This window comes from Aptenodytes patagonicus, chromosome 2, assembly GCF_965638725.1.
Source record: "Aptenodytes patagonicus chromosome 2, bAptPat1.pri.cur, whole genome shotgun sequence".
Lineage (NCBI taxonomy): Eukaryota > Metazoa > Chordata > Aves > Sphenisciformes > Spheniscidae > Aptenodytes > Aptenodytes patagonicus.
Window position 1 is genome coordinate 1680825 of NC_134950.1, and position 25893 is coordinate 1706717.

A 25893-nucleotide genomic window follows, 5' to 3' on the forward strand; every position below is an offset into this window, starting at 1 on the left:
TGCAATTTCCTTTTGCCCTTATTCTCTATTAGCACTGCTATTACGCAGGTGTAGCATCAGAGCATGTCAATACCATTGCCCTACCAAGCTAGGCACGGTACAAAACCAAAAGGAAAAGACAGCCCCAAAAAGCTTGTCTATGTTCCTTAACTTCAGAGGTTTTAATCTTTCATGATGGTCAAACAGCAATCCTGAGAAAGAGTCAAATTTGAACTCCAGCTTTTGAGCTGGATCCGAACAGCTCCATCGCGGTTTAGGGATGTCTGTCTCCAAAACTGATTCAAAACACAGCACTTTCAGCCCCTAGCTTCATTGAAATCAAGGAAAAATGCTTCCTTTCCCTGCCGCATGAGCAACTCTCAGGGCCCAGCCCGGGGAAACTCTGTCCTTGGCAAGTCCAAATTGGCTGCCTGGGCAGCAACACTCATCCCCCACAAGCCTTTCCTGGTCCTTTTTCACTGCAAAGAAGCTGTGCCCATACCAGGGTTACAAATATTTCAAACTGCCAGGGCCAAAGACTCCAGAAGGGAGATTTATAGCAATAAATAATATTAATGACACAGGCGGATGGAGCTTCTTGTCCTGAGAGCTCCAAAGGCACATGAAAAACTGCACTATAAATGTCACCACCGCAGACACCAACGATGACGAGATGCCACCTCTGGGGAAGGAAGGCAGCGTGGGCTTGCTCAGAATGACACTCAGTCAGGAAACCGAGGGTGGTACCGTGAGGACCTGGGTGAACAATGCTCCACAGCATCAACAAAACCTGGGCTTTGCTTAGTGGAGGGGACTCAGGAGGTAGCCAGGCCCCAGCTTTCCTCCCAGCATGGCCAAAGGACTCATCCTGATGCTCATGAGTTGACTCCAGGCTGGGAAAAAATCAGTTGTGAAAACGTAACCCAACCAGCAGCCAGCAGAGTTGGAAAGAGGACGAAGGAAGCAATTTTAGGCCTAAACCCCAAAGGACCAGCCGAGAGGTTAGTTGCAGATGTAATAAAACATGCCTGGGGGAAGGAAGCTGCATCCTCCTGCAGCCAAGCCCACTCTCAGATGTGAAAATACTTGCACTGATGATAAAGGGCTTACACCAACCCTGTGTTACCCAGAAAACACTCCAAACACTTAGAGCTGAGGGAGTAGCAGTATCTGGCCACTTCAAATTAACCATTTTTTTTCCTAGCTGCTTAGTTAAATAATACCAAGCGCTGTGTGAACATGAAGACTTAGCCCTCCATTAGAGAAACTTCTGTTTTAGCCAAGTCAAAGACTCCTTTCTCTCTTCCCACACCGCCTGGTCCTCTGCCCGCTTCCAGAAGAAGGATCAGCAGAGGACCTTCACCAGCAGCTCAGCTGCATACCTGGGCTGGCTTCATTTCAGACTTTGCCTTACAAGTATTCCTGCAGCAGAAATCACAATTTTTTTTCGCCGACCATGCAGCCTCCCCAAACTTTGTCCTTCCCGCACGGGACAAGGCTCACCCATCAATCATCCTGGTGGTCATCACAATCTCTGGAGCCAGACACTTAAGCTGCTGTAGCTTGGGCTGAAGGGTGAAGCCTTGCTGCTGGCAGGACACAGCCCTGCAGGCTCACAGGGCAGGTACCGAGCAGCAGGGTACAGAGCGGCAGGAGATGGGTCCTGGCTGGCTCACCTGAGCTCAGCCTGGCCACTTCGAGAAGGCTGGATATCACTCCTGGAGAGCACTAGCTCAGCAGACTGCCTCCCTACCAGCTTAGTTTCACGCAGATCCCAGCCTGCCTGGTGGGAAGACAGGGAATCAACGACCCGTGGAAGAAGGTGGGTGCAGGGATGCCAGCATCAATGCAACCAGCTCCTTCCAGGCCCCTTCCAAGTGGGAACCCAGTCCTGGTCCTACCTCCAAGCATCCTTCAACCAGCACATCTCTGCCGAGACCAAAAACTTGGTGCCTCTCTCAAGAGGACCCCGAGAGCGGCTCTACCCGACGCCCCAAAGCCCATTTCACAACGCTGTAGTGGCTGGGCCTGCACGGGGCCCGGGCAAACACAACCAACGCTGTGTCTTTAAAACCACTTCAGTGCAGATGTTGTTTCCATGGTAACTAGTGGACCAAATACATTAGTGTTTCTAATAATAAACCAAACCTTCATCTTGGAAAATGTGATTCCCCCCCTCCCCTTTACCACCATCACCCTTCTTTTCTTCCTTTCCCCTCCCCTTTCGCTGAATTAAGCCAGCATTTAACAAGCAAGGCATAATTAGTAAATAATTGCAAGGGCCCAGTAACTCCCAGTGCCCAGGCAGATGGAGAAGCGTTAGGTGGAGGGGGCGCGCGCTTTGCTCTACGAACCCGGGAACTGTCCAAAAAGGGAGGAACTACTTCAAAAAAAAAAATTAAAAAGCACAAGGTGGAAGAGAGGAGCCTGCGAAGCCCCTTTTGACCACCCTGGTGTCGCCTTTGGTGCCCTGGCACCCTCCCCGCTCTCTGACTCAGGGTGCAGCCGCCCGGCGATAATTTCTAGGAATCTCGCACTTTTTTCCGGAGGCTCCGTCCGAGACGCGGCACCGGCTTCGTGTCACCGACAGCGGCCAAAACTTCGCAACTCTTCCCCTCCACGGGCCCCTATTCCGGAGTGGGGAACACCCCCCTCCCCCCTCCCCCCCCCCAAAAAAAAAAAAAAGGTGGGGTAGCGAGAAGGACCCCGAGGCAGGGAGGGGGACACGAGCGAGCTGCGGAGCGGCGGCGGGGAGGGGGGCGGCCCGGGGCGATCCCCCCCCCAGAATAAGACACGTGCGAAGGTTTCGTGCGTGGGGAGCTCACGGGAGCGAACACGCCCGGCGGGGTTGGTGGCCCCCCACGTTTAGCGGTATTCATATTCAAACGCACAGCGCAGGGATGGAGGGATGGGAAGAAAGGGGGAAGCAGCGCGGCAGCGGCCCCGGTATGTGTGTGTGTCCCCCCAAAGCTGCGGTCAGGGTGGAGGGGAAGGGGAGAGGAAGGTCGGCGGTGAAGGGGAGGGTGATGCAAAACCTCACGGTGTGTCGCCACGGTCCCGGCGACACCGGACTGCAGCAGGGCTCGGGTCTGTCCCCGGCGCCCCTTCGCGCAGGTACCCGAAAGCCGCACGCCGAGGATGCTCCGCTCCATCCCGGTCGCGTCCCCTTCCCTCCCTCTTTATTCTCCCCTGTCCCCCCCCGCCGTGTGTGTGTGTGTGTGTGTGTGTGTGTGTGTGTGTCCCTCTCCCCTCCGCTCCTCCCTCCGCGGCGCCGCCGGCGGGACTCACCATGTCGGGGCTGAGCTGGGCTAAGATGGCGAAGGCGGAGAGCCGGTCACACAGGCACTTAGTCCGGGAGGCGTCGAGCGGGACCGTTCGGCAGCCGCGCCAGGACCAGGCGCCGGGCGGGGAGGCGGAGGCGGAGGCTCTGCTGGAGGGAGGGAGGGAGGGACGGGGCGGCGGAGCGGGGAGAGAGGGAGAGCGGCCGTCAGGGCGGGCGGGGAGCGGGCATCGCGCCCCCCGCCGCCTCCCCCACCCCTCCGCCGGCCACCCCCACCCCTCCCACCTCCCACCCCATCCCACCACCACCCCCGGACCTGGATCTCCTGGTCCTGGTCCTGGTCCGCCCCCGGGTCCCCCGCCCCGCTCTGACCCCTCCATCGCTCCCCACCCACGTAAACGTCCCCCTCCACCCCCCGGGCTGCCCTGCCTCGCTCTCCCCATATCCACCTCCCCTAACCCCATCGCCCACATATCCCATGTATGCACGCATAACCGTATAGCCTTGTCCCACACACCCACTATGTGGGTGAATAACCCTATAGCCCTGTGACATACAGCCCATATAAGGATGCATAATCCTATAGCCCTGTCCCACATATCCTATATACACCTCCCTCACGCTACAGCCCTGTCCCATATATCCCACATATGGATGCATAACCTTATGGCCTTGTCCCACACACCCACTATGTGGATACATAACCCTATAGCCCTGTGACATGCACCTCATATATGGATAAATAATCCTATGATGCCCTCTCCTACACAACCTAAATACACCCCTCTAACCCTACAGCCCTATCCCACATATCCCATGTACGGACGCATAACCTCATAGACCTGTCCCACAGACCTGATATACACCTCGCTCCCCCCCCACAGCCCCATCCCACACTCCATATACCCCCGTGAACCCCTGCCCAACACCCCATACAAAGGTGTCCCCCCCATCTTGCCCCCCCCCATATAGACCTCCCTCAGCCACATGATCCTCACAAGGGAGTGCACACCTCCTCTCCCCCACACTAATTACCCCAATACGTGACTCTACCCCTCCCCCACACCTTCCCCATCCCCCCACAACCCCCCCCAATTACTCCACAGACGCCAGTCCCTCCCCACCTCCCAGCTGTCCCTCCCCCCTTCCCTTCTTCCCACCGCCCAGATCTCTGGGGCCAGGGTCTCCATAGGGCATGACAGGACCCCCCTCAGACACCCCCCCCCCCCCGCACCCCCCAGAGCTCCGGGCAGGGCAGGGATGTCCCTGCCTCATGGCCAGAGAGACCTCAAGAGATCAAAGGGACAGAGTCCCTGCTTTCTCATGGCATCCTTTCAGGCTGGGGAAGAGCAGCAGAATAGGGAAGGGGTCGTAGGTGGGAAAGGCTCCATGTGAAGTCAGCCATTGTCCCGCAGATGGGATGGTTTCATCGGGAAAAGTTATTGCAGCCCCATCTCCACGTGAGCACTAAGGGCTGAGCCAGGGAAAAGGGGAATCTCATGCTCTGCCTCACATGCCGAGGTACAGTCATCACCCAGAACGTACAGTCATTTTCCACCCATTGCTTCTGTGTCTTGTCCAGACCACTCTCCTGAAACGTGGCCACGTACGGGGTGCAAATGCAGAGAGTAAGTGCAGGAATGTAACGGATGGGGAGAAGGTCAGGATCCATGAGGATAACCTGGGCTTCACTGGAGCCTGGGACAGTATGTGGAGGCAGAGCAAAAGGGCCATATGCCTTCGCTGGAGGAACATGGGTGTAAGATGTCCCCTCTCCACATCTGGCCATCCTCAGAAGAGGGGACCTAAGCAAGAATGCCAGCAGCAAGCTCAAGGCAGCTCCAGATGGAGCCAAGCTGCTCAGCAGCCTTAGGTGTATCACAGATGGCCTGGACTTCTCCATACTGCTGACTCCGGCAAACCTGCCTTGAGTTGCAGAGTTTTTTGCAGGTCTCGACTCCACGCACACACTGACAACGAGACAGAGCCTCCCTCCACCTTCCTAACCACTCCGCAAGAAAGCGGAGAGAATGGGCTGGGTACCAAGAGGGTAACAGAACATCAACACATGCCGTTGATTCTGTTGCGATTATCTACTCGGATCCGGTTTAACACGTGACACTGAGCCTTCCTCAGTTACCTCCGTTTTGGATTAAAGCGCTTTTCATAGTAAAAACTAAAAAAAAAAAAAAAAAAGCCAAACTAATTTTACTGTAGAAGTTGTCAGCAACACACAATCCAGAAGAATTTTTTTTCTGATGCCCATCCAGGCCTTTCTAAATGTCTGGACCCTCCCGCATGTCCATCCAGCTGATGGGACATAAACCTGTCTTCCCTGAATAGTCAGCCCTTCGCATGCTCTTCACTGAGCTAAGTCACATCATCTCTTAGAGGCTCTCGGGATCAGGCATCATTCTCCGGTCTCTTCCATGCACCTTCTGCAATTCACCACCGCCTTTCCTGGAAAGGACTGAGAGATCCAAGGCCAATCTCAGAGGGAATACGAATTCCGTGTTCTCCACCTATATTTCCAAGAACTGCATTAGCCAGTTGTTCTGTTTATTCACTGTCACCAAGACAAGCGCCTTATTTATGGTGTGTATAAATAATGGCAAATGCTCAGACTCTACCAACCAGTTATGTATTCTCATAGAAAGTATTAATTTAGCTTGACAAGAACTATTTTCCTTAAGTTGATTGCTATTAATGTCTCTGTTTTAATGAGTATGCTATTATTCAATTATAATCATAATACTACCCACAATCCCCTAATTTTTGGATCCTGTGTCAGATGGCGTGTCATTGTGCCTCAGACAGATGTGAGGCGGACGGCTCTGGAGTGAGGCTGTTGTGCTTACAGACACATGCTCCTCTCTCCAGATTTTGGGAACACTTCCACCCTTCTTTTACTAAAGAGCACTGATCCCCAGTTAGCCTTAGCCTGCTCTTCCAAAACTCTTGTATGTAAAATTACCCCGTCTTGTTTCTCTTAAAAACATCTTACTTTAGTAGATGATGTATAGCATGTTTTCTAGCTGCTGGTGTAATGAAAAGTATTTCATTAGCCTGGGATGTGGATTAAGTAACCAGGCTCTCTTCCAATTACAGAATACAGGCGTTTATTGAAATTTCTGCATTATTATAAATAAATCTGTCATTTCTAGCTAGTAACAGACCAATACCATTAGGATTTATTTTGGTTTTAGTATACTCTAAATTTTCCTTTTTAATCATTTTAACCATCCTGAACAATAAAATTCTTACATCTTTTTTTTTCTCTTATCTTTTTCAAGCTTTTAATTTGTATTGCTTACTATCAATTCATCCTTTGTCCGTATCTCTACAACAGCTTTTACTTTCCCTCTAAAGCAGACTGTTGTTGTTTTTTGTAGATATTGGTTTATTTGTCTTTGCTGGATTTTTTTTTTTTGTTGTTTAGTTGGGGGTTTTTTAATGCTCTGGTTATCTTTCTCACTTATGGGTTTGCAGATATCTAGAAAAGTGCTCTTAAAAAGGCTCCTAATTATCCTTAACTTTTTCTGTTTAAGCAGGCTTTCACAACAAATAGACATGCTTAAAGCTATCATTCTTAAAGCATCAGATGTGTGTACATTGACACACACGTACACCCCCTGCCCCCAAGCAATTTGAACTCTCTTGAAATGTGTGAGTACTATTGCCTTAACACCGCTTTCAATCCCAAAGCCCAGCTTTACTCATTTACCAGCTTTCAGAGTAGACTGGGACAGATCTGGGCCATGCATCAACAGAAGTAACCTCATCCAAAAGAAAAAAGGGGAAAAAAAAAAAGGCAAAAGAAATCAGAAAGCCTAACAAAACAGGAAACCCCAGGGAAGGTATCAGAAAACAAATAATACTCCCTAGATGCTGCGCCTGGTCTCACACTCTCACGGCAGAAAAGCTGACAGTAGTGAATGCAATATCAGACTAAAGTCTATCCAGGGCCAAAGCCACGCTTGGCACGGCCTGATATCCATTTCTAGATGCGCATACAGAAAGAGCACATAGCGATATCTAGGCAAAAAAATTAAAAATTATAATAACCGCCCTTTGCTCTTACAAGATCTGGTCTGATGCCTGCTTATTTATCCTGTTGGATTCAAAGAAATCGGTTGGATCAAAGCCATCCAGTTTTTACTTTAAAAGCTGCTATAAATCACACAAAGGATGGGTGCTGTGGGACGTGCTCAGTCAGAAACTTGGTGTAAATCACCTCAGAATAAGTCCAACTATGCCATTTAATAGAAAATGAAAATCTGGCCCTCATTACTACCTGTGATTATTAATTGATTATTACCAGTTATTAAACTACTCAGAATATTCAAATGCTGGGTGCTCCAAAGAGCATGTCCGTTCCTCTGGTTTTAAGCTCCTCAGAAGAATAACTCTTCTCTCATCCTTTCCTTCCTCTTTGCAAATCTGATTAATTGCCTGTTCTCTTTGCCCTGCAATCCTTTTGATACGAACACCTCTGCCCCCTTTTGGGATGTGGCTTGGAGCTGGGTTGGGAAAATGTATTGGCAGGTAGGAGGACACGCCAGAAGAGTTACCAGCCTCTTTTCACTGTCCACTTGCTGCCACGTGGCAAGAGGCAGGTTAAGCTCAGTCTTCAGAAAGCTGAGCGAAAGGTTTCTTGGGCATTGCACCATCACAAGGGCTAACTGATGCATCACCTAAAGGTTCGCTCATTGCTTCACTCACGGCACTCAGGCGAGGTGCCAGCATTGCCTTATTCCCAGTGTGGACATGATATTATGAACCTTCATTCACACCTAGCTTCTGGATTCAGCCTGTGTTTCTTTATTTTAAAATTAATTTCTGGTCCACGTGGTTGCTGAGAAACTCCTAAAGATGCAAGATTCAGTTGCAACTGGAAGGCTTCAAAGTCACAGGTGTATTGGTGTGAAATCTTGTGAATAATGCCAGTCCTGTGATTTTGGGCGGTCCCATTCATGGCTTCTGAACGTTTGAGCCTGTCCAGCAACACCTGTTGCAGATGACATATTTAATACCACTGAGAGAGATCTAATGGGATCTCTCCACGGTCCGTGGGAATCACATCTGAGGGAGTTTCGGTCGTATTGGATGCAGGTAGCATTCTGCCCAGGCAACGGTGTGTAGGATCAGCCAGCAAGTATTACCAAAAGCCTCGTAGTTCAGGGCAGACTCCAAATCCTAAACGATTAGATCACTGAATTTTGTAATTTAAAGATTGTTTCACTGGGATCTGTTCAAATTACAAAACGGGGATATTACAAAAAGGGCATATTGCGTATTTGAATGCAAAATACTTTCATCATGGACCTGATTAAAAGCTGTAGAAGAAAATGGGATATTAATGAACAGGTCCGTAAGGGGAGGTACATGTGTGTGTTTGTGTGTGCGTGCCTGTGCGTACAGGTTTCACCTGTAGATCAGTACCGAGCCTTTATCTTCTCAGCAAAACCTTTGATTCTGCAGAAAAGTACCCTGGGTTTGTAATGGAAAACCCATGCTCACAGCTTGGTGGCAAAGAAAAAGAGCAGAATTTGAGTTATTCACAAATATTGAATCCAGGTACACTAATAAGGAAGCAGAATTATTTCCAGGCGGTCTCAAGAGGGGAGGGAAGAGAAGAAAGAGGAACTCTACTAAAGGGAAAACGTGGGCAGAATATTAGAGAACAGTGTAGTCAGACTGATTACAAGCCATTCAAAGAGGAATTGTAGAAATCCCCAAACCAGACTGGCGTAAAAAACATTGTACTAGAAGGCTTAGCAGGAAACCTGACAAGCTGGTTCTGTCTCTAATGTCTATGGTCAGATTTATCTCCAGTGTAATTCCAATGATGTTCCACGAGAAAATGTTTCACCATATGTTACAACATGACTATGAACGTTATTTGAGCACTTGATGGGAAAAAGCAATTCAGCACTGTCTTGTAGATTTAAATAGGAACTAAGCACATGCTTAAGGACTTTCTTAAGTAGAAATGCTGTTCTGAATAGGAATTTGCACAAATGGAGAGTCTTTGTTGTGGGAAGAGGCATGGATCAGAAAGAGGTTTTAAAAATGGGGTGTATATTTGAGACTTAAATAATACAAACAACCTCCAGAGGTTTCTTCCAACCTCAATGATTCTGCGGTTCTCTGATACTTCTTGCTTCACATGGGCCATTCCCCCCTTGCTAACCAGGCAGGTCATGCAAGGGCTTGGCATGGGTCCAGCTGGCAGATTGATTATTAATTTGGAGAATGAACCAGAGATGAAGTCAAAGTTAATCCTTTTTGTGGGATTCCCAAAAGCAATTTTCATTTCCAGCCAAAGGCTGCCCCAGAGTGCCTTTCAAACACTTTGGCTCTGCGCAATAGCTCGGGACAAAAAATGTACAATCATTTTTCTGCAGCAAGTGTGTCAGAGCCACCGTTTCTGCAGGACCTCAGGGTTGGATTAAAAAGTGGATGGTTCCCGGGAAAAAGGGACATGAACAGGTTTGCACCTTTTGAAAAAAAAAAAGGCTGATTAAAAAAAAAAGTAAAAATCTTTGATTGGCTGCTAAAACAGTCACAAAAGATCTCATGCCAGATAGGTAAACACTGAAATAAATTAAACACTAAGCTAAATATGGGCTAAAATCAATCTTTAATACTGTAGCTGCTCGGGAAGTTTTGGACGCTGTCAGTGCCAAAGCAATAATCGTGCTTTGGTTAGTTTAGACCTTCCTAAGAACCGAATAAAAGCCGCAAAACTGTTTCACAAGGGTCATCCTATTATCCAAGAGATAATTTTGCCTTTCTGTGATCAATCCACTGATTCAAAGCCAGGCTGAGCTCTCAGTTATGCTACTGAAAATCCTGTGAGACATCTCACACATCCAGCAAGTCAGTCTAGGCTTACTGGAGCAAAACCTTTCCTCCTAGAAAAATCGTGCACTTCTGTGTCTCTGAATTTCAGGTGTAGCACCAGTTTGGTGACATCCATGTAACCCAATCTGAAAACTGAAGCTCCAATGCAATAACTGATTGTCCAGCATTTTTCCTACGCTCATTTCAAAGAAATCAAGTCATCAACCTCATTTAGCTCACAGCCCAGAAAGCCAGCCATATCCTGGGCTGCATCAAAAGAAGCGTGGCCGGCAGGTCGAGGGAGGGGATTCTGCCCCTCTACTCTGCTCTGGTGAGACCCAATACTGCGTCCAGCTCTGGGGTCCTCAGTACAAGAAAGATGTGGACCTGTTGGAGCGGGTCCAGAGGAGGGCCACGAAAATGATCAGGGGGCTGGAACACCTCTCCTATGAGGACAGGCTGAGAGAGTTGGGGTTGTTCAGCCTGGAGAAGAGAAGGCTCCGGGGAGACCTTACTGCAGCCTTTCAATACTTAAAGGGGCTTCTAAGAAAGAGGGGGACAGACTTTTTAGTAGGGCCTGTTGCGACAGGACAAGAGGGAATGGTTTTAAACTAAGAGAAGGTAGATTCAGACTAGATATAAGGAAGAAATTTTGTCACTGGAGGTGGTGAAACACTGGCCCAGGTTGCCCAGAGAGGTAGTGGATGCCCCATCCCTGGAAACATTCCAGGTCAGGCTGGACGGGGCTCTGAGCACCCTGAGGTAGTTGAAGATGTCCCTGCCCACAGCAGGGGGGTTGGCCTAGATGACCTTTAGAGGTCTCTTCCAACCCAAACCATTCTATGATTCTATGATAAGGAAACTGAGGTACCCAAAGGAGATGCAAATGGATACAGTCATGGAAGAGGGCATTAATAGAGCTCTGGTCTTTGGAGTAAGCAGTCACTCCTGAAACTACTGAGCAACATTGCCTTCCAGCCAATAAACGCATCCATACATCCTTTGGCTGGGTTCCCTGCTTTCTTCATAGGAAAAAAAAAACCAACCACCAGGTCTCCAGAGCCACTCTAAAACTTTGTGCTCAACTGCTGAGATCTCTCTGTCTCCTTATGAGTTTTGTTTGACACTGATGCCCTTTTTCTCACCTCTACCCCGACAGCATAGACCTGGCACTGAACAAAACAATTTTCTGCCGGTAGGAAAGAATAAATAATCAGATTAGCAACTATTATTAAATTAGCTGTTTAGGAAAAAAAAAAAAATAGAAAAAAGGAAAAAAAGAAAAACTTACTATTGATCCAGTTGCTTGGTGCAAGGAAAATGAAACCAAAGCAAGATTTTTTTTTTTTTTTTTCCAGAGGCGCCTAATTCCAGGTGGTTTTGGCTGATTTACTTCAAAACTGACACAAGCAAAATGAAGACAATGGTGATTTATGAAAAGATTCATGACCTATGGGAGATGAGGGACATCTGGGATTTTCTCCAGGTCCTTTTCTTTTTTGGGGGGGAGGGACGAACAGGAAGAGAAAGTTACAAGGAGGCTAAAAGCAAGGCCTTCTTCCAGCTGTGAATTCATAATCATGGTTAACTGAATTGGAGCATTTTGCAGGGGACAAGGTTACTTAGTATCTGCAAATTAGCCCCAGAAAAAAATAAACAGCCCGTATGCAGCATCCAGTCTGAAGACTTAATTAACATAAACAATGTTAAAACGCACAAAGAAATACATATTACCATTGAAATAAAGCATATGGCTGGCTAAATACCCGTAAGATTATCTGGAGATAATCTTTTTAGACACCATAAATGCAGCTGACGCTGAGCTGTAATGACTCTCATCAGAAGGCCACCCTATCCCACTGGAGAGGAAGCTCAGCACTTCCCAATATTGTCAGCCTCCTGGGCTTTGGACTTCCATTTAAAATCCGGAGCATGTGGTTGATAATTAATGAGCACTCTTCCCCCTTTACGTCCCAGCTCCACAGCTCCAGAAGAAGGCCTGAAATGCAGACATCATCTCTTGCAGATGGAACTCGCACCATGCCTTGGTCTCCGAAAACCTGCCCCAGTGCACAAAGAAGGGTGGGGTGGGAGAGGAAAACTTGGCCATTGGGTCCATAACCTGCGATTGCAATTTTCTTGCACTTCCCTGCCAAACTTCCTTTCCAAAGGCAGCCACAGGACAGATGTTTCATCAGGATGGACCCCCAGAAGGACCACTCTGCCCCGTGTGTCCTACCCAGTAAGCCACTGAACAATCCTCAACACATGCCACTAATGTCAAGGCTTTAATACAGAAGACCTGACACCAGGGGCTACAATGGACCGTAGAGAAGAAATGGAGAAATCAAAGACACTGTTAGTGTCCTTGGTCTTTAAAACAGAAACAAACGTGAAAATCCCTGTGAGGTGTCACAATATTCACGTTGCAGAGGAAACCAGTTCAATAGCTCCTGCTCATCGAACCTGGAGAAATATTCCTTCCTGATCCCAGTTCTAGTGGTTGCTTAATAATTACAGATCTGATCTCTTCCACAGTATCACAGCTCAACTTACACACAACATCAGGAATTTAGCTTGAAGTATCATGAGGGTTTCTTTTTTTGGTATAGCATATTTGAAGTCTCTTTGTCTTGTGGATTTTCTCTTTTAAAAGGATGACATTTTCAAGCTCTACAGAACGCTGTGAAATAGAAACAGAAAAGCCTACAGCTCCCTATAATCCCGTGACTTCATAGCTTTAAGAAAAAAGAAAAATCATTCTCAGATTTAGCTACTCTGCAAGCACTGGTATCATCAGGTCGGCTCACCTGTCAGTGACCGCAGAAGATGACCTCGGACTACTTTCCACAACAAAGCAATGTTTTATCTCTCCAAGACTTTAGCCTCTGCTCTTAAACTCATCTTTGCTGTCCAGAGCTAAATGCATCATTACAGCATTTCTGGAATCCCTCTGATGCAAGAAGCAAAGGCTATACCTCCTAATCTTATTTTTGGGCAAAATTGCTCCATTGGAGCTTTCCTGCTACACTGGAATATCAGAGCAATAAATAGTTCATTAGGTATCAGGGTTGTCTTGGGAAAAAGGTGAAAACAGGAGTTACTGTGAAAGTATCGTAAATAGAGGTTGGGACTTTCTGAAGTTGACTTTCCCGAGTGGAGGGAAGTGTACCACTGGCACAACAGGCGAATGGAAAGATGAGCAGTAAGATGGCTGGTCTCATTACCATGTAGGGCTTCTTTCCAACAAAGGACAAGGTGAAATCAGTGAGTGATATATCTGTCTCCCCCATACCTCTACGTGACATTCACAGCTGCTTATCCAGGCTTCGCAGGACCGTTCTCTCCAGGGGCAGCTCCTCGTCTGTCCTTGACTGGAGCGCTTGCATGGAAATGTTTTGGCATGTCTTGCAAAACAAGAACGGGAGCTAGGACTGTCTTGAATGGGCTGCCACCCACTTGTACCACACAGCATGACCCTCCTGAAACCACCTGCTTTAGCAAATGTGTAGAAAGAGTGCATGTTCCAGCTGGACACAAAAATGTTCAGCTTACCCTCTCTGCTTTCATACAGCTTTCCAGCTGCAATTTCTCAATTAGCATGAGATGCCTGAGACGTTAAAGACTCGTGGCTGCTTATGCAGTCAGTCCTTCTCATGCTAGGAAGACTCTAACTGGGTCACAGTCCAAAAGGTGGGTACTCTGCTTTTCTGTTTATAAAATGATGTGGCTCCACAGCAGGCATTAACCCCTATGTGGTCCAGGCAACCCTCTTTCTCTGCCTTGTACAACAGCCAGTCATCTTACGATCATTTCTGAGAAACTGGGAAAGTTTCCTGGTTACGCAGAAAACAAAAGCGCACCAAAGTGATAAGCAGCAGCCTTGTCCTATGTACTGAAAACATTTCAGGGAAAATCCTCAGAGGAACCGAGCACATTAGCAGAGTACACCGTTTTCTACGCCTGGACATCATGGTCCCATGCTCAAGTCTCATGGGAAAGGAGGCTTGGGAAAAATGGGGAAACAAGGTAGTAAATGCTTTTGCTAAGCGTACCAGATGCCAAAATAAATGTAAGACATTGCCAGCCGGCAGTTAACCAGCTGGAAACGCTCCCTTTGGCTAGCCAAGGATGTACAAATGCACTCGGTTTAGAGGCAGGGAGAACAATACAAACACCTGGTAAGAGATATCTCACATCCTCTTTAGGGTATGGTCAGGCTGCCTCAGATATGGCAGCATCTATGTCCTGTTTGCAGTTCAGCACTTCCATCTTCCTAGATGACCCCAACGGAGCCTGAAAGGACTCAGAGCTTCCCCCCCCAAGCCCTCAGTCAGACCTCAGGGGAGCAGAAGGATGGTTAGCTGGCATGGGGAGACGACCACAACCATCATCCCATGGCTGCTCACACCAAACCCTGGCAATGACAGGGCAGCAGGTTTGCCTCTGCATCTCCAGCTGGGGAGTTTAAACATTGCTCTGGTGCATACGACTGAAAGGAAAGAGGAAGATGAAAGTGTGTTACTAGCTGTTAACAAAAAGCCTGCAAATCCCAGCTCTGGTCCAGACCCCCTGTCACTTGTGCTCTCTTTTTTTTGGCCTCCCCCTCTCTGAAATGGCCCGAGCAATCTCGATGCTCTTCCCAACTTTTCATAGCAAAGTCAGGGACGGAGACGCAGACTGCCGCTTGTCTACCTATAAGCAGCACTTTGCAAAACAGCAAACAAACACCGCTGCCGATGTCCCAGCCCTGTCTCGAAGAGTACAGGAGGCCCCAGGGCCAGGTTGGGAAGAAAGATGGCTCTCTCGACACCGAAACACTAGCTTCAGGGTACGCTGCTTCTCAGAAACCTAAATCAGAAAATTTTAATGGCTGAGTGCAGGGCTAGCAGATAAAGAGACAAAGAAAAATAAATCAGGCAGATGATAGAGGGGCTGGGAATAGTAGGAGGTAGCAGACGGTAAAAGAAATTAAATCAAGAAGCCAAATTAAGGTGCTGCAGGCAAAGATGAAGATGCTGGATTAAAGATTAACCGTAACCAAGAGGGAGAAGCAGTCCTTTAAAGATACAAATTATTTCAATGCACTTAGCAACCCCCCCCCCCCCAAATCTCCTGAGAATAAAGTCCTCACAGATGCAACAGGATCACAGTAACAGATATATCTGGACCTGGGAACTCTGGATAGCTTCACGCTCCAGTGTTTCCAGCTGAGAAGGGGCATTAAAAGCAGAGCAAAGGCAATCACCCTAAAAAATGGAAAGTCCTGTGTTGGCTGAGGCAAAGGGGAGGAGGTGCAAGGAATCCTCTGAGAAGGGCTTGGGCACTGTACAAACAAATTCTGGGGGTATTTTGAAATTATTCTGAATCCAGGGGAGCTGCTGAGCCCTTTGGGGCTGCCTGTTCACTGAGCATTTCCTAATCTATCTCTTGCCAAATAACTTCAAAGGAATGGTGGGCGAACTCGAAGTGGAAGCCCGCCTTTCACACCTGCTTCGTTGCATCAGAAAGCAAGAGAGCTCAGCAAACATCCCCATCAAACTGCAAGCAGGTGCAGCAGGTCACCCTTCGGCTCAGCCGCTGGGCGCAGAAGATACTTGTCCCATCACGGCACATTACGTGTTCGCACCATTTCACATCACCGCTCTGGGATTGCCGGGAGAAAGGTCACTTATGCATTGCCACCTCCCTTCAGCACAAGCAACTCACATTTTGCAATGGAGCATCTAAGACCCTGTTTTTATAAGTGTAAGGAGGGCGGTGGAGGAACTGGAGGAGGTCGTGAGATTAACATTTTTAAAACCCTGAATTGTTTTTATCATGTCTTTCAAACGTACTAATAAGGTTCTCCTGGGCAATACAGACTTGGCAGTGGCTGTACAGACCACAATAACAGCAGGTTACTTCTGGCTGTGTTAGCCTGTCTCTTACGGTCTAACCCTGCTCCTCGGACGGACAGACAGACAGAGCTTTGAGCCTTGCTGATACTGGCACAATTATCCCGCGATCGGAACCTCAGAGAAATACCAAAATCAAAATCAAGACCCACTTCAAGCCTACAACTGTACATCAGTGAGCTCTGAATCAGGCCCAAGGAGCGATTAGGAGTTCAGGGAGCCAGGTGATGGTAGCAAGAGGCAGGCGCGCACACACACGCACACAGGGATGCTGCTCTGTTAGACGAGAACGTTTACTCAGTGTGAGTTCAGCTAGCTGCACTCTTTTCTCTGCCAGTGCTTTCCTTTGCTCCTTGCTTTCCCTTTGGCCTCCTTTTCCTTTGCACTCTGCAAAATGAGCGTTTCATGGAAGTGGAGCAGCCAAGAGAAGCAGAGCTGACAGCCCCTTGAATGCGTGGAGCGCCTCCCTTGTTCCCAGTTCAAATTTCGGAAAGCAGCATCTGCCCATTCCTGAAGGTCATTTGGATCCTGGTTCAGGAATCCTGCATCGCTGCTCACCGCCTCCTCATCATTATTCTGCATCTACAGCCACTACCAATGTCCTTTCACATTATATATTAGTTTGTTACAGGTTTTGGGTGGGAGGGGGTAAATAAAATGTAAAGCAAATGACAAAAAGCCGCCACGGTGGGACCAGTGTGATTTCTGACTTGACTTACGTGGGTGTACAGAGGAATCTACTAGCGGGTTTGCTTTGGGTTTACATTAGCAGAAGAGGAGGAAACCTCTGGGAAATAAAGATGATGCTAATGCAGTGAGGGGGCTGGTGCACTAGTGGCTAAATAAATGCCAATAAATAAATGCTGATGTTGAAGATCGTGCTGCCCCCTGTCCTTGAACAACCTGTTCCCAGCCCTCCTGGGTGCTGATCGGATGCTTTCTCACCGGGGGTCGGGGGTCGATGTAAACAGCTCCCTGGTGGGCAGGACCCAGATCAATCAGAGGGAGAGGGTGAGATCCCTCAGCGGGGCTGCGCTGCTCAGCTGGGAACAGAGCAGCAAGCAGAGAGGCGGCTGGATTCATCGATTCCCTTTCAGCCCCAAAGCCACGCTGCTGGGAATGGTACCTTGCCACAATTTGACATGCGTGACAGCAGCGAGGGTGCAGGGATGCAGAAAGCCACAGAAAACAAAGCTCGGGATCGTAGTGAAACCAGAGAGCAGTGGAGCAAACTTCCCTTCTCCAGCCTGCTAAAAGCCTGGCTGGACTGGCAGGAGGCTGAAACACAAATCAAGCTCCAGACCTGCAAAGCTGGCAGAGGTTTTCCTGCTGGAATATTTCCCCACCATGCAAGCCCAATGGTTTTATGTGGACAGCGTGACTGCTGTCGGGTCCGCTCTAATTCCTACTTTCCCCTGCTGATGGTTCTGGCTGGGAGAAAAGACATGCCTGACCCTCAGACATAGCACCCCAGCATTTTGCAAAGAGCAGGAATAAGGAGCAGGTGCTGAGCGGAGCGACACGGATCTGCTTGTGCTTTTCTCAGGAAAGCAGGTCACGGGGGAGGAGGGGGAGTCATTTCCCAGCTTTGCTGCTGAAAACGTATTTAACCAAAGCTACGCTGGTAAGCAAACACTCTGCCAGCCCCTGGAACTCATGCAAAGAGGGATTGCTATCAAAACCCTTTAAACCCACTTTCTGCTAATGGAAATGGCTTTCAGAGATTCGGGCTGGTGGAAACCTCTCTCCTCCCAGCAACATTTCTTCATTAAGCTTTCTCCTCCCTCCTCCCCATCCTGCCTTATCTCCGTACATCTGGGTAACACAAAGGACAGAGTGCTCCCCAAGAAACCCAGACAGCGGACTTTATCTCACACCTCCAGCAACACCCCTACCCTCAGCCAACCAACTTGTCCAGACTGGACAGATGTTGCAGCATCTGTGCAAACTTGCACTGAACTGCCTGATGTATTTTGTGTGCTGACGTTAAGCTGAGTTGCAGTGACAAGCTTTGGAGGGACTCAAAGAGTATTCACCCGATAGGGAGGTTCTAACTTCCCACTTAGTAGGAAGACGCGGAAATACTCCTCAGCTAAATAAATACCTGCAAATTATAAGGCAGCACAAATTATGACTGTGCTGGCTAAAGCAATTTATACTGAAAAAAAATATCTGTGTTGTCCTGTCTGTGGTTTGCAGCACCGGGAATGGCCTTTATTGCAGAAAATGCCGATCGCACAGCAGAAGGCGCAGTCCTAGGGGTGAAGTGTCCTTTTTTCCTGTCGACCCATCCACCCCAATCTGCCCAACAATAATACGCACACGCGCCAGTGCCAAACACATTTATCATTGCCTTCTCCCTTGGCAGACTGATCGCTAAAGCTCTGCTTCTGCACCTCCTGCAGACCTGTGCAGATACCTTGGGCTCCAGTTCCGTGCTACAACGTCCTTGCAGAATGTGAACCAGCTCCTGCTAGTCAAAGGCACCGACTTGTGAGACTCAGCCTTCCACAGAGCCCGGAGGGAGCAGGATTGGGTTTATAGCTCCCAAGCTGGGAAACTCAGAAGTCCCACTGAGACTGACTGAGATCTCAGGTATTAAGCCAATAACAACAAAATGCACTCAACCCTCCTGGTACTCTCTTTCCCAAGGCCCAGGGGAGGGAAGGAACGTGGGAATAAGCCAGCTAGTATCACCACCGCAGATGAAATGCAGAATCCCAGCAGGAAGCTTTTATCCTCTGGCTCAGCCGAGCTGCACGTTGCCAGGGTGTTGTCTGCAAAAGCCAACCTGGCACCTGGAGCCAGGAGTCTCAATAGAAGGAGATCAGCCTGGGCTTGCAGAGGGCAAATAAGGGGGATTCCTGCTGCTGCAGCTCTCTCCACCCCGGCTGGGAAGGTGGGGAGAGGGGAACGTCCAGAGGAGAGAAGCAAATAAGCCCTGGCAATAGCAATAGGAGTTGTTCAGCTTTACTCTGAGGAATAAACAGCAGAGAGCTTGCAGAGAAGGAAGTTTCTGGAGGGGAGACCCAGTTGGGGAGAGAGGGTCTGGAGATCAAAGGGGGTCCTTTGTGTGTAGGGGGATGAAGTTGATCCAGACATTTAGTTTGACAATCAGGGGTCCTGAAGGAAAAAAAAAAAGGTTGGAAACCACAGCGCTAAGGTGTGTACTGGTACGGGCTTGCTGTATTCTCCTCAACTCGTCCAAATGCCCCTGCCAGCATTGCTGGCTTGTGAATCAAGGTCTTCCACGCACACTGAACAGCGAGTAGACAGGCAGGTTAAGACCAAAGTGATGAAGTCCCAGCCTTCACCTGCCCAAGGGTAACAGAATTGAGCAGGAAACGTACAGTGGATGTGACAGCTCCGACTCCATCCTCCCGTTTGATCTTTCTTTCCTGAGATGACAAGCGATGTCAGAGTGAAGGAGTACTGCTCACAAGCTGGGGGCTCCCTGGCCACCTCTTCTAATAGCGTTCCTGGGAGGGAGGGCCAGGAGAACAAAAGCGCTCCTTGCGAGTCCCGTGTTCAGGGGACCTGAGAGCAGGTCCCCACATGGCTCCAGCTTCAGAGCAGCAGAAATGTTCTGAGAATTACTGTCAGTTTTGCTGCATTTTGAAGCCATATTAACCGTGAAAGCCTCAAAAGCAAAGTGACAGCTGTCATTTGACTGACAGTGCTTTCTCCTGCCTTTTCTGTTCACCAAAACTCTCCTAAAACATTAGTCTGGGTAAAGGCAAATGTTAAAGAAACTTCAGAACTGTAAGTGACCTAGAAAAGTTTTTTGTTCAGCTCTAGTTGCAATAACAGCACATTGAAGGCTGTGAAATACTCAGGCACAACAGTAATAGGAGTCATGTAAGTCCTGTTTCACAGACTGCGGCAACAGCTCCTTACTGCTGCTGAAGATGTAACAGGCAGGACAATCTCAGCTGCTTTCCAGATCCCAGGAGGAGCCGGAAGAGCTGGCAATTAGCAAAAACATCTTTTGCACTTGTAAACTGAATGAATTGGGTGGAAATGAACTGGGAAGCAGGGAAATGCCCAACGCCCGGATGCTATTTCTAACAATACTTCCGAGATGCCGATGCCTGAGTGGAGAGAAATGCAGCAGCCTCCAAGAAGCGGGGGTGGCGGTGGGGATTTCTTTTTATAGCTACATGAAAAAAATCAAAACAATTTTTGTCCCACAAGCATAATACTCCTGAGAACACTGTGATGGGATGCACCTCCCCATCATCTCAGACTTGACATTAGGAAGCATTTCTTTACAGAGAGGGTGGTCAAACACTGAAACAGGCTTCCTAGAGAGGTGGTCGATGCCCCAAGCCTGTCAGTGTTTAAGAGGCTTTTGGACAATGCCCTTAACTTTTGGACAGCTCTGAAATGGTCAGGCAGTTGGACTAGATAATCATTGTCGGTCTCTTCCAACTGAAAATATTCTATTCTGTTCTATTCTATTCTATTTTATTCTGTTCTGTTCTGTTCTATTCTATTCTATTCATCATCTCCATACCATTCCTTGTGTGGGCACGGGGGTCTCCTGTGTGTCTGCTCCATCATGCTGAACCAATGCCAGTTCTGAGCTGCAGGTTGTTTCCTCCCTGCCCTGTTACAGGACTCTCAGTCAAAGCATGTTCAATCTCCCCCCTCACCCTAAGTTGTTTCTCTTGGGGAAGGACAGCAGATTCTCTGCTGGGACTACTCAGTGCAACTTTAATGACTGCAAAGATGCTAGAGCTGCAACACAGCTGCAGCCATGTGTGTGCTATAGCCTTGCCTATCGCTGCACTCACACTGGCTCCCCATGTCCCGGCATGTGTAAATAACACCTTAGGCGTCAAAAACCCCTTCCCTCCGGGTAACTTTGCAGCTGAAGGATGATTTTCCCAGCCGGGGCCCGGATCCTGCAGTAATATCAGACACAGGGAACTCTCTCCGCTCTCCTTGCGTTGCCACATGTGCAGCAGCCTCGGAAACATATTTTTCTTGAAGCTGCCTGGATTGTAGGTATTTGCATCGCAGTGCTCTGCCTCGCTCATCACTACCATTAACTAAACAGGCCCTTGGCACATGCTGTTAAATGTCGGCAAACTCTCCACCACAGTTTTGACCGAGGCATGGGACATACACTGGAAAGGGTCTACCTGAACACAACAACCTTCCCAACAGCAGTGATACATTACTGCAGCTTTCATTTGGGCCCATATGGAAGATCAAAGACAAAGATACCCCAGCTGACAATCAAAAGACCTGCAAACAGCCCTTTGCAGCACTTGTGCCCCAGCCTCAGATTAAGGTTGAAATCGGAAAAAAATTCACATGCATATTGATAATCCCTGGGCCAAATCCTGTGGAGTGCCCTTGAAGCTGTCAGGAGCCTTGCTGAGGTTTGAAGGATACTCAGCATTCCTTAAGATTTGATATAAGAGCTAAAACCACCATTAAATAAATAATATCCACAGCTAAAAAAAGAGTAGCGTTCTCCTGGGTCCTCGCCTCCTCTGGGTTCCCGTTCTCCCAAGAGAGGACATAGCTAACTTTTATTCAGAGCCATCAGCACAGCCGTAAGAGAGGACAGGAGATCTGAGTTGTGGCTCAGCTCTGCTCCTCCTTGGTGACAGTGGATAAATCCCTCCCTCAGTTTCTCCTTCCCCACCTGCACATGCCAGCAGGTAGGTTTTTGAGGACAGCCCGTAACTCATCAATGCAATTATGACCCTTTCCATTTTTGTCCCCTTGGCTATCTGGTGGTAGATTGGATACATCACCAAAAGCTGAGGGGAACTGATGTACTTCCCACCCACTTTGCTGCCTGCACTTCCATCCACTCCAGAAAGAAAGACTGTCCTCAAACCTACAGAATTCACCCCAGGAAGATCTAGGCTCTTGCTGGGTCAGACTTCGGGCCACCCTGCCAGGCACCAGACTCTGGCACAGGGTGAATTTGTTCCCTGCCTCTCCATCAGAGACAGGCAGCAACTCCTCTGCCTGACTTACCATCTGTCGTGGTTTAACCTCAGCCAGCAACTAAGCCCCACCCAGCCGCTCGCTCACTCCCCCCCAGTGGGATGGGGGAGATAATCGGAAGGGTAAAAGTGAGAAAACTCGTGGGTTGAGATAAAGTCAGTTTAATAGGCAAAGCAAAAGCTGCGCACGCAAGCAAAGCAAAACAAGGAATTCATTCACTCCTTCCCATCGGCAGGCAGGTGTTCAGCCATCTCCAGGAAAGCAGGGCTCCATCACACGTAACGGTGACTTGGGAAGACAAACGCCATCACTCCAAACGTCCCCCCCTTCCTTCTTCTTCCCCCAGCTTTATATGCTGAGCATGACATCACATGGTGTGGAATATCCCTTTGGTCATTTGGGGTCAGCTGTCCTGGCTGTGCCCCCTCCCAGCTTCTTGTGCACCTTCAGCCTTCTCAGTCGGTAGAACATGGGAAGCTGAAAAGTCCTTGACTAGTGTAAACACTACCTATCAACAACTAAAACATCGGTGTGTTATCAACTTTGTTCTCACCCTAAATCCAAAACACAGCACTGTACCAGCTACTAGGAAGGAAATTAACTCTATCCCTGCCGAAACCAGGACACCATCCCAGTAACACTGCACATGTACATTAAACCACCTTGAGAGGCAGCTCTGGCCTAAAGCAGAGGGCTGCTCCAGGAGATTAATACGTATCTTCCAAAGGGTCATTATTGTAATTGAATCAAAGTATTTGCAAAGCCCTGGGAAGGGCCTTGACAAGTCTGAAAATCATTATATGCCATGTAACGGGGCTTTCTGACCTTGCTGCATCAGTTATTTTTCTTTCTGCAGCTCCTGACTGAGGGTTAAAGTGGATCCCAATAAATCAAATGGTCAGGGCAAAGAGGATCTGTCCTCTCCGTCAGGAGAGCTTTGCCCATTGCCTTCCAGAAGGGCTCAGTGCTGCCTGCCCTACAGGTCTGCCTGCTCCTGCTCTTCCCACTGGGGCAGCAGGTCAGCTGCAAGACACCGGTTCTCCCTGCGGTGGGAGAAGCTGCCGTGCTCCGCATCGAGCTGGCTGTCAGAGCAGGCTGGATTCTGCATGCATTTGCTAATCTGCTCTGCCACGCGGCTGAGAGGCCACCGTTAGCTCAGGCAGCCGGTGGGATGCACAGGCTGGTGTCCCGTGCCATCGCGTGCTCGGTCTCGTAGCGATTGCCCTGACCCTCCCTGGTCCCATTCTGCTTCGCGAAGACTAAAATTCACGTTGCGGTACTCACTGCTGCTCACAGGACCGAGGCGTGATGGGCAAAGCTGACACGATGTGAGCTCATCTTGCATGGATGACCAGTTCAATCATAAAGCTCACATTTAGACAATCAGTTCTCAGTGATAAATAATAACACTTATTTTTACTATTTACTTATCACTTAATAGTACTCCTCGCTCCTAGATTACATGACATTTAGAAGAGCTGTCTGATGTTATTAGCACAGTAGACTCAGGGAAAACTGAGGCACAAAGCTTACACTGATTTGCCCAGACACACAGAAAGTTCATCATGAGATGAAGGCTGTATCCCAGGCACTGTGTCCTCTTTTCACTGCTATGTTTTAGCAGAACATTTAATCTCCTAGTGTGGTGCACAAGCAGCCAGGTGAAAATGAAAACAAGTCCTTTTCTCCTCTTTAAAAATAGGGGCAAACTTTCCCCATCCTTATTCACAGCGTGCCAGTTCTCAGCACTTTTCCCCCACATCCACCAGTCCTACCCATCCTTGAGCAATGACATGGATTCATAAACCTGTCTCCGCACCCTGACCATTTCCCAGGGGCTCCCACCATGAAAGTGAGAGCTCTGCAAGGTACCTGGGACTGGAAGGGGCAATATTGGCCCCCCCAGTTAGAATCCCCACTGTGGGGCAATCCATTGCCTGGGCTATGGAATATGAGCTGGTGGCTTTTTGTGGCTGATTTGCAAAGCAGGCAAGAGACCCGCTAAGAATACCAACTCAAGAGGATTTTCTTTTGCCCAGTCAGTAAAGATAAAGAACAAACTCTTACATAGTTGCCAAGAGATTTTAAGAAACACTGAGCCCCCCAAATTTTTGCAATCTAAAATCATTGTGATTATGGTGGGTACTGCTGTGTTTCTGGCTTGCATGCTGGTGTAGTTCATGGACGCATTCAAAAATGAGGCATTTTAAGAAGTTCATCTGAACTTGCCTCAGTCTTGCAAGGAAGTTGAGCAAAGAAACCGGATGGGGAAACTTTTTCTTGTGGTCTTAACAGAGAAACATGGGACGTAACCTGCTTGAGCATCTACCTAGTGCTGTGCTTTGGACAACCCTGGCCCTGAGATACTTGTGGTCATAACACACCTTCCTCACATCACGCACAGGCTGCTCCGCAGCATTCAGCTTCCAGAAAAGCCAAACAATGCTCCAGAGGATACAGACCTGATATCCTCAGGATGGTGGTAGGATCTGCAGGTTTAGAGACAGAACCATTTGGGAAGTCCTGCTCTGAATCCAGACAGGCTTTCTTGTGCTCATAAAGGGAGAATAAAATCAATCCAGCAAAGAAGTACATGGAGGTACAGTGACTCTGCTCTGAATTTTACACACAGAGGGTGCTGAGCATCCCGGTAGTGCAGATGTTTGTCTCTCCTCCATGCACCTGAGCCTGCCTTGAAGTTGCTTCAAAGCTGCACCCTTTTGGCTATTGAGTCATTGGAGTTAAAGAACACCAAGGGGAGGCTTCAAGTTTCCCCAGCCTCCTTTTTTTCCCCCGCACTTAAAGGCCTGGAGCTGTGAATGAGAGCTCTCCGCCAGCACGTACAGATGCTTGCACTGTGTTATTACATTCTCAGAACATACAAGGTACCACACAGACAAGGACCACGTGAAATGCAGCAGAAATGCAGCAGGGAGTGGGCCTGGAGTCCCTTCATGCAACCTGGGAAGTCAAGTTGGACTTCCACCACGTGCCACCGAAAGCCCTCAGCAGCCTGGCACTTCTATGGCAGATGGCCGCAGAAGGGCACGCGACTGCGAAACTTATCATCTCCCGCCTGCAAAGGGAACACGTGAGCATCGTGGCTTCAGAGCAAACAGCTGTAAATAAAGAGAGCAGGCAGGGATGCAGGCAAAACACGCAACCCCAGTCTGGCATGCACAGCACGCTGCGCAGAGGTTTGTGTGTGCACATCCCCCTGCATGCACACACACAAACACCCTATAGCTCCTGCATGCATTTAAACATATATCGTGCACGTGTAGCTGGAGACTCATTGCACAAATGAAGGATGGCTTGGGTTAACAGCCTTATCTGAGTACTTGTGTACATTTGTACACATGCACACGTACTTTTGTGATGTCCACACACACATATACAAATACTGCCTGGTACTTGCAGATACCTGCACACCTCATGTGCGCTTACGTTCACACTGACACACCAACAACACCCTGCAGCCCTTGTTGTGCACAGAAACACACTCGCATGTGTCCGTACTCACACTCAGGCAACAGCACTCACTTGTTCCCACACGTTCACCCTTTTATATCCTTGCACATGTTTTGCACATGTGCCTTTATACGAGTACGTAGGACGCGCAGTCATGTGGGCATACAAGCCATCCTGAACCCCATGGTGCTCTGGCTCACAACGCACACTCAGCACCGAGCTGAGGTTGGGAATCACACCACTGAACCCAAAGATCCTTCCCAGTTGGAACATCCTCCAGGTCTCAGTGTCTGGTTTCTGCCAGTTCTGTAAAGGGAATAAATTTATTCCATCCATATTCCTGACCCTTTACTAGGGAAGCAAGGGAAAAGCTGGAGCATTTGATTCAGAGCCTCTGAATCCTCTCTCCTCTCCCCCTTTCCCTTCTGTCGAAAGCCATTAAACCACGCT

The 25893-nt window shown here is 48.5% G+C and overlaps 1 protein-coding gene across 11 annotated transcripts in view; it reads right to left on the reverse strand.

Annotated features, from left to right (window-relative positions):
* The window catches only part of ADGRB1 (adhesion G protein-coupled receptor B1), a 289281-nt gene that overhangs the window by 89337 nt on the left and 174051 nt on the right, over positions 1 to 25893 (reverse strand). For 8 of the 11 annotated variants that reach the window (XM_076329006.1, XM_076329005.1, XM_076329009.1 and 5 more), the window contains one exon: positions 3268 to 3409. In XM_076329006.1, the coding sequence (XP_076185121.1) occupies positions 3268 to 3409 (142 nt within the window). The remainder of the gene's footprint in view (positions 1 to 3267; positions 3410 to 25893) is intronic. The other 3 variants (XM_076329010.1, XM_076329003.1, XM_076329000.1) reach the window with 1 other exon arrangement.